Source organism: Staurois parvus, unplaced genomic scaffold, assembly GCF_062004578.1.
Source record: "Staurois parvus isolate SC_StPar_1 unplaced genomic scaffold, SC_StPar_1.0 ptg000293l, whole genome shotgun sequence".
Lineage (NCBI taxonomy): Eukaryota > Metazoa > Chordata > Amphibia > Anura > Ranidae > Staurois > Staurois parvus.
In genome coordinates this window covers 3,531,418-3,545,417 of record NW_028318089.1, presented here as the reverse complement: position 1 = coordinate 3,545,417, position 14,000 = coordinate 3,531,418, and the positions used below count along the sequence as shown (strand labels likewise).

The 14,000-nt window shown below is 40.0% G+C and overlaps 1 protein-coding gene across 1 annotated transcript in view; it reads right to left on the bottom strand.

The window, feature by feature from the left end:
* Positions 1 to 14,000, bottom strand: part of MGAT5B (alpha-1,6-mannosylglycoprotein 6-beta-N-acetylglucosaminyltransferase B) — a 199,742-nt gene that overhangs the window by 42,949 nt on the left and 142,793 nt on the right. The window contains exon 14 of the mRNA XM_089682674.1: positions 1,430 to 1,576. Within this exon, the coding sequence (XP_089538800.1) occupies positions 1,430 to 1,576 (147 nt within the window). The remainder of the gene's footprint in view (positions 1 to 1,429; positions 1,577 to 14,000) is intronic.

Sequence of the window (14,000 nt, the reverse complement as noted above, 5' to 3'; positions counted from 1 at the left end):
TTAAATCTCTCATTAGCAAAGATAATAAGGGTTCAACCACTATGCATTTTATCATTGCAAGTGTGTTAAAGCTATGCATTATCCAAATTTAGGGTGTGCTATTTAAATATTAGTATATCTAAACTCAAGAACAACAATGTAATATATTGCAGCTTACTAGTCCTTAGATGTGGTGTCTGCTTTTGTTTTCTTTTTTTTTCAGTCTAACTACATTTTCTGCAAGTACTGAATAATACCTGGTAATCTTGCCAGTCCTTATAACGTCCTGTGCATTGAACTGTAACCTCAAAAAACAATATCAGCCTTCCAGCTATCTCTGTGGACTACAGAAAACCACCCACCCACCCATGTAATAGGGATGATGAGAGGAAGAGGTGTTCACAGCCCAAATCAGTAGAGCTGCCTAGGGTGGCAACGCTGCTCCTTCACAGATACAGTATGGTTAGTGAGTGTTGCTAGCCTAGGACAGGAAGAGTGCTACCAGTAGAATCACCAGGTGCAGATAGGGACTGGTAAGCTGTAATATATTAAATTTTTGTTTTTGGGTTTAGATACATGTTAAGGCTATCTGTTAATCTTGAATGAGCTGGCAGTGCACTTTAAAGCAGAATTCCAGTTAAAAGTTTTATTTTCCCATGCAGTGGGCCCACACTGCATGGATTAGCTGCTCGATTTGTCCAGAGGCTCAGGGTAAATATATACTTACCAAGTCCTCCGATCCTCCGGAAAACTGTGCTCCCCCATCTCCAGTGGTGGACTGTTCCTGCCGTCTTCATGCCCGGAGCAGGTCTATGGGTGTGATGACGTCAGGAACAGCCCATTCACAGGACCACTAGCATGCGGGGGGGAGGCAGGAGCATCTTGCACTCAGAGGATCGGTGGATTAGGTAAGTATATCTCTGCTTACCGAGTCCATAGACAAAAATGAGCATTTAATCCATGCAATGCGGGCACAGCACCACTGCATAAGAAAATAATACTTTTGCCTGGAGTTCTTCTTTAACACATAAAAATAGAGATGTTTCATAGCTCAATTAGCAACTAAAATCACTAGTAAATAACTGTTAGGAGTAGCAATGTATCTATAAACAGATGGAACAAATGGCTGGCTATAGCAGAAGCTACACAAGTAGTATGTAGTAGTAATCGATATTGCATGATCACAGTGCTCCAATCCCATGAGACTGATCACTACAGAGTACTACTGCATACTAGCATTACTTAAAGGGAGCCATACAATACCAGATGAGTTACTGTCTGTGGCAGCTTAAAGTGCTCTGGCAATCCTTTGTCATATTTTAAATGCTTATCTGTAAAACATCAGTTTATAAATGCATACATTAAATACAGTAAAACTGACATAAAGTACTGTAGTGTCCTATTAAAAACATTTCATTTTCAGATTGAAGGAATATTGGCCCTATCGTACCTCTCTGGATGTTGGCTTCCCACGAAAGAATTCATGATTAAGAGAGCTGTGAGGAGGGTTGAAGCGTGGTTGCAGAAATACACAGCCATTGGCAACTGCTTCTAAGGGTGCAGGACCTTCATATGGGAAGCCAAAACCTATAAAGAGCTAAGGAGAAAAAAATGCAAAGTTAATGCACAGATAAGAATAATCATGCAAAAATATGTGATGTCAGATCAGCCAAAATTTTAAAAACAAACCTTTCAGCAATGTCTATAAAATCAAAAAGGAAGGGGTTGGGGGGGTTTCAAAAATGTCTTCACGACTTCAAGTCCGGACACTTTCACCCCCTTCCAGTGCAGGCCAATCTTCAGCTTTCAGCGCTATCACATTTTGAATGATAATTGCACGGTCATGCAACACTGTACCCAAATGAATTTTTTAGCATTTTTTTTGAGACAGATAGTGCTTTCTTTTGGTGGTATTTATTCACCAATGGGATTTTTATTCTTTTGCTATATAAATGAAAAAGTGTTTTTCTTATAAAAGTTTGCAAGTAAATAATCTTTCTTCATAAATCTTGGCCAAAATGTATACACCTATCTTTTTAGTAAAAAAAAAAAAATAAAATAACCCAAATTAGTTTATAACCAAAAATTATAATTTTTAAAAACATTTTTTACATTTTTATTTTTTTATATTATTATTTATGGTTTTTTTTTACATACTGTCACTTTAGCAGTACAGTGTCACCATAATGACACTGTACTACTTGTGGGGGTTGATGAAGATTTTTTTTTCTTTTTTCACACTGATTGCTTTTACACCCATAAAGGCTGTAAAAGCAATCATTTCTCCTTCTCTCTGGCTGCATTCCTGCAGCCATTGAGAAATACTGTGTGAGCTGTGATTGGTAAGAGCTTGTCACATGGTACAAGGTTGTTGTGAATAGCCTTGTACCATGTGACCTCTGTGATCCTTCACAGATTTCAGAAGTAGTAAGCAATGATGTCAGGAAGTGATATCTGGTTTACTACTGTTCATGTGATTACTGTTTGGCCAATCAGTGATCACATGAATTGGGACCTCGCATAGAGGTCTTGTACAGCGATCTGTGTACCGATCGTGGCGCAGCGTGCTCCCGGGGAGTGCACACAGGCAATGGATACGGGGGGAAGTTTAGAAACATCCATCCACATCGGCAGAGCTCCTGTCCAGCCCATGTCAATAAACGGTTAAAAATGAAAACCAACCCTCCACTTAGACAACTTAAATGACTAAAATAACTATAACATGATGTCAAAACTTTTATGAAAAAAAAGTATATATATTTGATCATTTTTATTTTTGGGCTATAATAGTCTTCTAACCAGGCTAGAGGCATGGGTCCTATTAAACGTTTAACCAGCCCAAGGGACGGAAACTGCTGGGGGTGTTAGATCAACAAGCTTGCTTACAGAGCAAATTTTAAAAAAATGTTAATAAGTAACCTGATTGACCAATGAGAAGGAAGATTACACCCTCTCAGTATGTTTTATGAGTATGTTGTCTGCCACTAAATATAATTGCAGGTCAGGTAGACAGGAAGCACTTCATTGACAGGATGACAATGATTACAGCTCATCATCTGAGGGGGGGCGCACTTCATTGAAGCCAGGGCACACAGCTTCAACTGAAAAGACAAACTCCACCCATTAATTGGCAGGCATCTTATGAGAGTCTAACTAGTAATAATTTTAGAGACTATAACCGCTGGTGGAACTATAATTTCTATTTCTCATATTGATTTTACTGTTTGCAATTTGGTCATTTTAATTTGCCGTATTGGCATAACTTTAGATCGGGGGTCGGCAACACCGCGGGGAGCCAACAGGTCGATCATGACCCCAGTTCTGCCTCCCCCCAGCCTCCGCCGATCTCATGTTATAGGCAAAGCGGAGAGCAGGAGGCAGCATAATGCTGGATAGAAGGCGGGATCAGGGGCGGAAGCTGCTCAGTTACTGGTTGCTAGGCTGTCCTAGCAACCAATCACCAGCTTGGCAGCTCCTGCTCCCGCCTTCCACCCAGCACTGTGTTGTCTTCTGATCTCCACTCTGTGTGTGTGTGATATGAAGGGGACACAGGAGACACTATGGGGGAGGGCGGTCTTAGGAGACACTGTGGGAGGGGGAACACAGGAGACTCTGTGTGGGGGGGCTTAGGAAACATTGTGGGAGGGGGAAGAGGACACTGGTTTGGGGGGGGGTACAGGACACTACTGGGGGGGAGGGGGCAGAGGATATGACAGTGGGAGGGTGTGGTGTGAAGGGGGGCAGGGGACACAGTTTTGGGAGGTACAGGACACTACTGTGGGGGAGGGGGGCAAAGGACACAGCATTGGGGGTACACGACGCTACTGTGGGGGGCAGAGAACACTACAGTGAGGGGGATGATGAAAAGGGGGACAGAGGACACTACTGTGGGGGGTGATGTTTTTGATTTTTTATAAGGGCGCAGCCTAGAAACCCCCCCCAGGGGATCTTTGCTTTACTCCATGTTGTCCAGGTAGACCTCAACCTCTGAAAGGTTGTCTACCGCTTTAGAAGAACTTCACTCGGTAATTCAACTGCAGCGGGTTCTCAGGTCAACTCAGTTAAATGCAGATTATTATCTGTCAAATTTTATAAAAATAGGTTAGGATATCTACAAAAGGGGAAATTAAATATTTAGTTTAATCCAAAGTATCTACCAAGGTGTTAGCAATTCATTATGAAGATAATCTAGTGTCTGTGTCTGTGTCAATTTATTAATCAAACTGTTAGTGGTGTTTGTAAAGTGGATTATTGTAAATAAATATAAATTTATTTTCATAGTCTGTAATCTATACTTACACCGATCTTGTTGTGTTATTCAAGGAATTTCTGCATAGGCAAAGGAATTTGGGAATAACTAATTCAGTTAAATTATTTTTAGAAATTTTGCATTGGAGGCCCTGTGGTTCATCGATTGATTAAACAATTGATTTAGCTGACCAAATTAATTGTTCAGACATTCTTTGACAATGACCTGTCACAAACACAGAAGCAGCCAATATTTGCTAAAATCTTACTGTATTGGAGATTTTAGTGACTGGGTTTACATACTGTATACTTAAAAGGGAAGAAGAACAGATATCCAGGGATCAAAGTCCCCAAGACAGTCTCAAGCAAGGTTCATAGATCTGTTGGTGAATGTCCTTGAGACAAATTTTGCAAGGACCTAATATTAAATAATGCAGCAAGGGACATCATGAAGTAGCAATTTGCTGGCAGAACAAGTAGGGCTGATTCTTCTTCCTTACTAGGGATTTCTAGATTTGGAAGACCCCTATACAAGTCCGATTCTTCTTATCTTTTATCTCTGTCATGAAAAAGGACATCTAGTTCTACCAATAGAAAAAAAATAAACAAATAGAAAACCTCCATATACCCACAGTTGATCCAGAGGAAAGCAAAAAAAACCATACAAAATGCATAGTCTGGCTCCAGCATGGGAAAAAAAAGTCCTTCCTGATCCCCCAGGAGGCAATCAGAAATTAACTGGATCAACAATCTCTGGTGCTAATACCTATAAATGTTGTCAATAATATTTTGTGCATTTAGGAATTCATCCAGCTCTTTTTTAAACAATCTACTGAGCTGGCCAGAACTTGTTTAGAAGGAGTCTATTACAAATTTTCACAGCTCTTACTATGAAGAATCCTTTCTGTGCATGGAGGTTAAATCTTTTACTCCATGTGTAAACAGTGTCCCCTTGTCCACTGTAATGACCTCTATACCAAGGTTACTAAATGGACCACCTATATTCTTATACATGGTAACCATATCTCCCTTTAATTGCCTCTTCTCAAGGGGGGATAAATTCAGTTCAGTGAATCTTTCCTCATAGCTGAACTCCTCCACTGCATGCTATTAGGTCTATGATCTACCAGGACACCCAAATTCTTCTCAATCATTCACTCCTCCAGCTGTTTTCCTCCAGAATGTATGATGCATGCATGTTTTTAGCCCCAAAGAAACCTCCTGTAAAGGCATTATTCAACTACGTTGCTTGGTGTCATCTGCAAACACTAAACCTTGGGGTATGCCACTAATAACCTTAGACCATCCATGAATCATTAACCACTACTCTTTGTCTTTTAGCCAATTTTGTATCCATTTACAAAAGAAATCATAAAATCAAAAAAGAAACCAAGTTTGTTAGACAACTTCACTCAAAATTTTGTTTTGTAGCAAAAACTCTTTTATGTGGTCTTTTGTTAAACGCTCAAGCACCTTCTCAACTATAGAAGTTAAACGAACTGGTCTGTAGTTACTTGGTAAAGACTCTGATCCCTTTTTAAATATAGGCACCACATTGGCCATTCCAGCAATATCCAGCGATACCACGCCTGTTTTTAATGAGTCTCTTAAAATGCTAAATAATGGCTTTAAATAACAGACCTCAACTCTTTGAGGACACATGGGTGTAGGCCATCTTAACAATTCTTGTTAAGGGACCAAAAGTAATGGGACAATTGGCTTCTCAGCTGTTCTATGGCCAGGTGTGTGTTATTCCCTCATTATCCCAATTACAACGAGCAGATAAAAGGTCCAGAGTTAATTTCAAGTGTGCTATTTGCATTTGGAATCTGTTGCTGTCAACTCTCAAAATGAGATCCAAAGAGCTGTCACTATCGGTGAAGCAAGCCACCATTAGACTGAAAAAACAAAACAAACCCATCAGAGAGATAGCAAAAACATTAGGCGTGGCCAAAACAACTGTTTGGAACATTCTTAAAAAGAAGGAACGCACCGGTGAACTCAGCAACACCAAAAGACCTGGAAGACCACGGAAAACAACTGTGGTGGATGACCGAAGCATTCTTTCCCTGGTGAAGAAAACACCCTTCAGAACAGTTGGCCAGATCAAGAACACTCTCCAGGAGGTAGGTGTATGTGTGTCAAAGTCAACAATCAAGAGAAGACTTCACCAGAGTGAATACAGAGGGTTCACCACAAGATGGAAACCATTGGTGAGCCTCAAAAACAGGAAGGCCAGATTAGAGTTTGCCAAATGACATCTAAAAAAGCCTTCACAGTTCTGGAACAACATCCTATGGACAAATGAGACCAAGATCAACTTGTACCAGAGTGATGGGAAGAGAAGAGTATGGAGAAAGAAAGGAACTGCTCATGATCCTAAGCATACCACCTCATCAGTGAAGCATGGTGGTGGTAGTGTCATGGCGTGGGCATGTATGGCTGCCAATGGAACTGGTTCTCTTGTATTTATTGATGATGTGACTGCTGAAAAAAGCAGCAGGATGAATTCTGAAGTGTTTCGGGCAATATTATCTGCTCATATTCAGCCAAATGCTTCACAACTCATTGGACGCCGCTTCACATTGCAGATGGACAATGACCCAAAGCATACTGCAAAAGCAACCAAAGAGTTTTTTAAGGGAAAGAAGTGGAATGTTATGCAATGGCCAAGTCAATCACCTGACCTGAATCCGATTGAGCATGCATTTCACTTCCTGAAGACAAAACTGAAGGGAAAATGCCCCAAGAACAAGCAGGAACTGAAGACAGTTGCAGTAGAGGCCTGGCAGAGCATCACCAGGGATGAAACCCAGCGTCCGGTGATGTCTATGCGTTCCAGGCTTCAGGCTGTAATTGACTGCAAAGGATTTGCAACCAAGTATTAAAAAGTGAAAGTTTGATTTATGATTATTATTCTGTCCCATTACTTTTGGTCCCTTAACAAGTGGGAGGCACATATGCAAACTGTTGTAATTCCTACACCGTTCACCTGATTTGGATGTAAATACCCTCAAATAAAAACTGACAGTCTGCAGTTAAAGCACATCTTATGTGTTTCCTTTCAAATCCATTGTGGTGGTGTATAGAGCCAAAAATGTTAGAATTGTGTCGATGTCCCAATATTTATGGAGCTGACCGTATCTGATCCAGGTGCATTGTTCATCTTTATTTTGTTTCTGGACCACATCAATTTTGAGGCATTGTGGTTCTTTTGGGGCTATCTCAATACTATCTCAAATATGGGCTTGAGCTCCCCCATTTTTCTTTGTTACACAGAACTGAAGAACTTAAATAATACATTTACAATCTCTTTGTCCCCAGCCACAACTTCAGATTATCTTGCAAAGATCCTACATGCCCAGGACCTACATTTTTTGGGAGTTTGTCCTACTGTTTTGCAACCTGTCATTCATTTTGAACTCAAGGGCCAGTGATTAGGGCAGCAGGGGATACAACTCCAAGCCTCGAAACTGACAAACTGCAGTACTCTTTCTATTTTGTTTCCCTTTCCAGGTCACCTCTTAGCATTTGTGGCTAAATTCAGCAGAACTGTAGAGAAAACGTCTAAAAGGAATGCTAAGAGTAGTCACAAGCCTCCGTGACCAAACTGATAACCTGATGGAGGAGCTCAGCTATAAGGAAAGATTAGAGGAACTGAATTTATTCTCTCTTGAGAAGAGGAGATTAAGGGGGGATATGATCAACATGTATAAATACATCAGTGGTTCATATAGTGAACTTGGTGTAGTTATTCACCCTGAGGTCATCATAGAGGACAAGGGGGCACTCTTTACATCTGGAGGAAAATAAATTTAATCTCCAAAACAGGGAAAAGTTTCTTCACAGTGAGAACTGTGAAAATGTGGAATAGACTCCCTCAAGAGTTGGTTCTGGCCAGCTCAGTGGATTGCTTTAAAAAGGTCTGGATTGTTTCTTATATACACAGAATATAACTGGATACTAACATTTATAGGTAAAGTTGATCCAGGGAATATCCGATTGCCTCTCGGGGGATCAGGAAGGAATTTTTTTCCTTGCAGGAGCAAATTGGATCATGCTTTGCTGGGTTTTTTGCCTTCCTCTGGATCAACTGTGGGTATAGGATTATAATTTTTTTTTTTAATGGTTGAACTGGATGTACTTATGTCTTTTTTCAGCCAGACTAACTATGTAACTATGTATTGTCCTGGAAACCAATTCTTATTTTTTTCTAAATCCTTAGCCAAACACTAACAGGACCACCCCACAAAAGTTTCAGTAAGTCTGTAACACAATACACAGTACAAAATGAATGTTTAGACTGAGCCATAGTTGGTTTTGCAACAATACAGAGAGAAGCCCCTATGGAAATAAATAAACTGCTTTACTATGATCTAATAAAAAAGATGAATAGTAAAATAAAACACACTTTAATATCTTTAATTACAAAAGGTTAATCATCTACAGATTGAATAAACCTTTCTATGTTTAATGTTTCTAAGATGCATTCCCTGCCAAGAATGACCAAAGAGCTCCGGGAATGAGCCATTAATCCCCTGGCCCATTAAAATGTGTGGATGAGAGTAAAATACCACTCAACCCCAAAATTGAAATTTTAAAACATTTATTTGATTTATTTTATGAAGGACCATTCATAAAGGTCACTTTTAACCTTATATTTATCTGTAGATTGTTAGATCTTTTTTCAGAATAAACAATTATGGGTTTTGTATTTAAAGTGTATGTCTGAGCAAAATTAAAAAAAAAACAAGTGTGGTACATTTTTACAGTATGTGCACATTTTCCCAGATTTTATCCTTGCAAAGGTCCCGCACCTACAGAAAAATACTTGTTGAAGTGCCAGAAATGCACACAGCATTTTATTTCTTGTGGTGTCAGCCCTGCACCAGTTTTTTTGTTAAACTACTCAAACCCCCCCCACTCTTTGATCTCCACAGTATATCATAAAGTATAATCATTCTCTAGTCTCAAGAAAACAACTAGAAAGATGAATTACTCTCCTTGAGATCACATAGGACATGTGCAGAGGACAGCTCTGAATTTCTGACACAATCGAAAGATGTTTTTTTCAGTCGAACAGATATAATAAAACACTTTTAATTGTAAATTTAACAGACTAAAAGGGAACAAATAAGAGATGTTCATTGTTATGGTTTACATACACATTAAAAACTGCCAATCATTCCTGAGTTCTCACAAACCCAAGTGACCTGATTAGGTTGAGTTTATTAAAATTAAATCACTTAAATGGTGTTTCAGAGTAATTCCTCTTTTCATTGCAATCTACCTTGCATTACATTCATCTGGAAGCGGAACTACACTCACCTTTGCTCCAGCAACATCCATTAGCTCCCATTCCAGCGCTGACATTTTCTCACTGTCTTCTTCTGGACTTGGGATCTTCAGCCATTTTTATTGGCCTGGCTAAGATGATATAACTTCCACGCGTGTATGTGGGAGTTTATTCATCCATCCGGCACATGCTGAAATTGTACCCTGAGCTGCACATACGCCCAGCAGGTGCTGAAATTGTACACTGAGCTAAGCAGAAATTTTTGCAAGGAGGAATGTAAAAATATTTTATAGCAGAAGAGACATAGTATAAAAAAACCCCTTCCTACTTCCAAAATTGTTAAAAGTTTTGCTTAACCTCCTCACGCCGGCTGCACATATATGTGTAAACAACTTACCGTGCTGATGCTCCCTGCACAGAAGCCGGCGGGGATCGATAAGCTCCCTATACATACTTGTGATTGGGAGCTTTCCAATCATGTGACCGCTGTGACAGCCAATCACAGCAGTCACATGACCCAAATGCCGACTCCTGGCTTTTAGAACTATTAAAGGGCTGGGAGGCGGTCAGCTCGAAAGGGGTTAAATAGTCTACAATATGTAATGGGTGTTGTTTTATTTTCAGTTGTTGGTGCTTAAGGATGGAAGGTGCTTAAAATAGGGTGGGAACAGTAGTTTGAGGATTTATTTTACAGGATTATTTTAACTGCAGAATTAAAGTTTATCTACAGCCCAAACTTTTTTCTTAGTTTTGGATGGAGTGTGGAATAGATAGGACCTCTATCAGACTGTTACTGCAGTCTGCTTCCCCACTAGGGAGATTCACCTTCTCTTTCTGTCCTGGTCATCAATGTCAGTGGCAAGCATGGTAATGAGAAATCCAGAATTTTACGGTTGTTATCGAACAGGTTGTATCTCCCACAAAGGAAAAATAAATAAATAAATAAAGGGACAGCAAATATAACCATGTGTCTATCTAAAACTAAAGTAGTTGTTTTTGTTTTAGTTATACTTTAACTACAGGGAGATCCATGACATGGTGTACTGTCTGGCAGGGTTGACTGGATCACAAGACTGGCTAACCAGATAACTACAGGGAGATCCATGACATGGTGTACTGTCTGGCAGGGTTGACTGGATCACAAGACTGGCTAACCAGATAACTACAGGGAGATCCACGACATGGTGTACTGTCTGGCAGGGTTGACTGGATCACAAGGCTGGCTAACCAGAACTACAACGGCTTTGGTCAGATGGCCAGTTGGAGTTCAGTTTTAATGTGCTCTAAAGTACAGATGACAGGTTCACATTCATAGGAGTGCAGTATTTTGCTGTAAAAGAACTCCATGATGTCTTAGGGCGAGTACTTTGCAAGAATCTGTTCTCTTCACCTGTTATATAAATAACCTCTTGGAATAATTCTGTCTCAAAGTATTAGTCCTACGGAAAGATGCAACAAAGCAGTCACATATTGTATGTGAACAACCAGCTGTTTTCACAAAGTCAATCTACCAAACACCCAGAAGTTTGTTCTGGAGAGCTAATGACTTACTTCCATTATGCCATTGGGATACTATTGTAGATTTTTAGCAGTCGCAAATTCGTTATTATACAATTTAGGTGAATAATATATTTAATGAAACTTCCATGTTTTATATGCTTGTTCGATATTTTGACAATTGTAATTTATACATATATTTGTAAATTTTCCCTCTGGTAAATGGCTGCTGAGATAAGATTATTAACCACACAGAGTTTGACTAGTTTAATTAAACTAAATTAAATATACTTGCAAAGACAGAGGAGTAAGACACAATCATTCTGTATTTCTACTAACAAAGAATATGCAATGAGCGAATATAGCTGCTCCCATATATAGTACACATATAATTACAAATTATATATGGAAATAAAGATAAGATATAAAAACACATGCACTGACAAGATCACTTTTCTAAAGCAGGTCACATTACAGTATGTATTTGAAAAAATTATTAAAAAATATAGATTTACTATAGGCGCACACTAATACTCATATCAGTAAATGACACAGTGTCCCTTTATCTATTCCAATTAAGTCTTTTTGTCTATGTACAAAACTCTTCAAAGACAATGAATCCCTTCAACGCCACACCTTTGGACAGTCCTTTGGGAGTGTAAATGAAAGGGCCAGTCCACCTCAGGGGCGGACTGACAACTCATGGGGCCCCCGGGCAATAGGGGATCATGGGGCCCCTGTGTCCTTGCCCAAACTCAAAAAAGCCTATGAAAAAGGTACCAGGGGCATCTAATGGGGCCCCCTACTGATCCCGGGCCCTCGGGCGGTGCCCGAGTTTCCAAATGGTCAGTCTGCCCCTGGTCCACCTTGACCTTTGTAGAAGCTATCGTTCTGTCACCGTTATTCCCCATCAAATCTCTGTAATTCAGAGGGTGGCCTCACATACTGTTATAGTATTTAGTTTTACTAAAAATGTCTTAGTTGTGTTTCTGACTTCCTTAGATTTTTGTGGACTAAGCTTTTCTTGTATTAATGTTATATACAAATGTCAGCTTTTGTGACACTCCTAAATTAATGAAAGTAATAAAAAATTATATACAACCATAAAGGGTCAGTCCACCTAAAACTGACAAGGAAGTCTTAAAACCTCTGGGTTATACTGCTGCCCACAGGAGGATTTGACACTGGCAAACAAAAACTATAGGCCAACCCAAGGTTCAACCCTTCCTATTATCTGCATGCTTCAGTTATCTGCTAGTGTCCTAAGAGGATGGACATCTTTTTTCAGCAGTGCAGTTTTAAAGACAAACCTGTGATTTTTCCTAGCAACTTTTTCTTCTTCTTCGGTAAAGATTCTTCTCAACAACTGTTAGTGGCACTGACTCAAAACTATCCAGCGCGGCCTTCCTCAGCCTACATTTTGGACTGTATCTCAAATGAATAACACTGGACTGAATGTTGCAGGGTGTGCCTGGAAGTGACTCTTAGACACTTTGCTCCATGTGGGTTCCTTGCAGATTGGAGGTTCCAAGTGCCATAGTTTTGTACCAAGATTTGGTGCACACGAGTCTGTTTTAGACCTTGGGTCTTAAACGACTCCTAAGACTGCAAAGATGTTCCTTGTGTACTTGCTCTTTTAGTTATTTCTGTACCAAAACTGTACCAAAACTGGAAATGTTCTGATAGGCTGTTTGCTCCATCTAAGGGCTTAGTGTCTCTGTACCTGCTTAGTGAACATTTTGAAAAGTGGTCCATTCCCACTGTGGTTTCAGACATTGCTCACCTTGAATACTTTTAGATACCCAACTGATAAGTGGCTGCAGGCCCTTTGGAAAACTATGTTCTCATTGGCAGGTCTCTCCATACAACTGATTTTGGTTGTAATTGTACTTTGACAAACCATGTCAGATTGGTTCAAATCCCTTAAAAGGGATCTAACTTTATTTGAGCGTGTGGAACAGATGTCTATGACATTAACCTTTACTGTGATGGCCTGTTAAAAGTCTCCTGGCTTATTGCTTGCATTAGCATATTGTCAGTACAAAACACTTTTTTTATCTAATTTTGTAAGAGGGAGTGGGATGGAGTAAGATAAAATTAAGTTGCTTTCCTTTAACCCTTCCTATGTGCCCTCAACAACTTGCCGATGTCCATCGGGCACTCTCTCAACTACAGGACCAGGAAGTCATATCCCCAGTCCCTGCTGCAGGTTTCAGGGGTTTTACTTAAACCTGTTTACTGTCCCAAAACCTAAAGGGAAAATTCACCCCATCTTGGACCTCTGAATTTTTACATTCAGCCCCCAAATTCCATATGAAATCAACCAGATCTGTCATTGGCTCCCTTTACCAGGAAGACTTCCTAGCTTCAGTGGAAATAAAATGTGTAAGGGCTCTTGAGGGCAATTGGTCTTTGACTGTCCAGATGTTGAAGAGCTTCAAGAGGACTTAACTCTTGATGGCTGGTGCAGGAAACTTGGTCATCTGAGGAATCACATATTCTTATCAACATAGTGGCACTTCTGGACATCAAGCTGTCCTTTTAGCTTTGGAGCAACCTGCTGGAGGGCCATTAAAGTCCAGTTGAACAATGTCAATGCAACCATGCCCCTGCAAGAGAGGTAGAGCTGATCCTGTTCTGGGTAGAACTTTCTGTTTCAGCTATGTCAGTTGTTTATACTCCCAGTGTGCAGAAATGGCTGGCAGATGCCCTAAACTGGCAGTATCTGGACATGAAAAAGTTTTTTTTTTTGCAGCCATCACCTTGGCTAGCCAAGTGTCTGAGCTTGTGGCTTTGTCTTTCAAGGAACCCTTTTTGGTCTTACACGAGGCCTATTGTGTTCTGCAGTCACTTGGGGATCAGTGTGAGAAACCATTAAGCACCATGCGTGACTAAGGATATCAACATATCAACGCTTTTGGGTTTTTTTTTCAGAAACTTTAGCAAACAATTCCTCTTGACTGAAACAGTATGTAGCAGC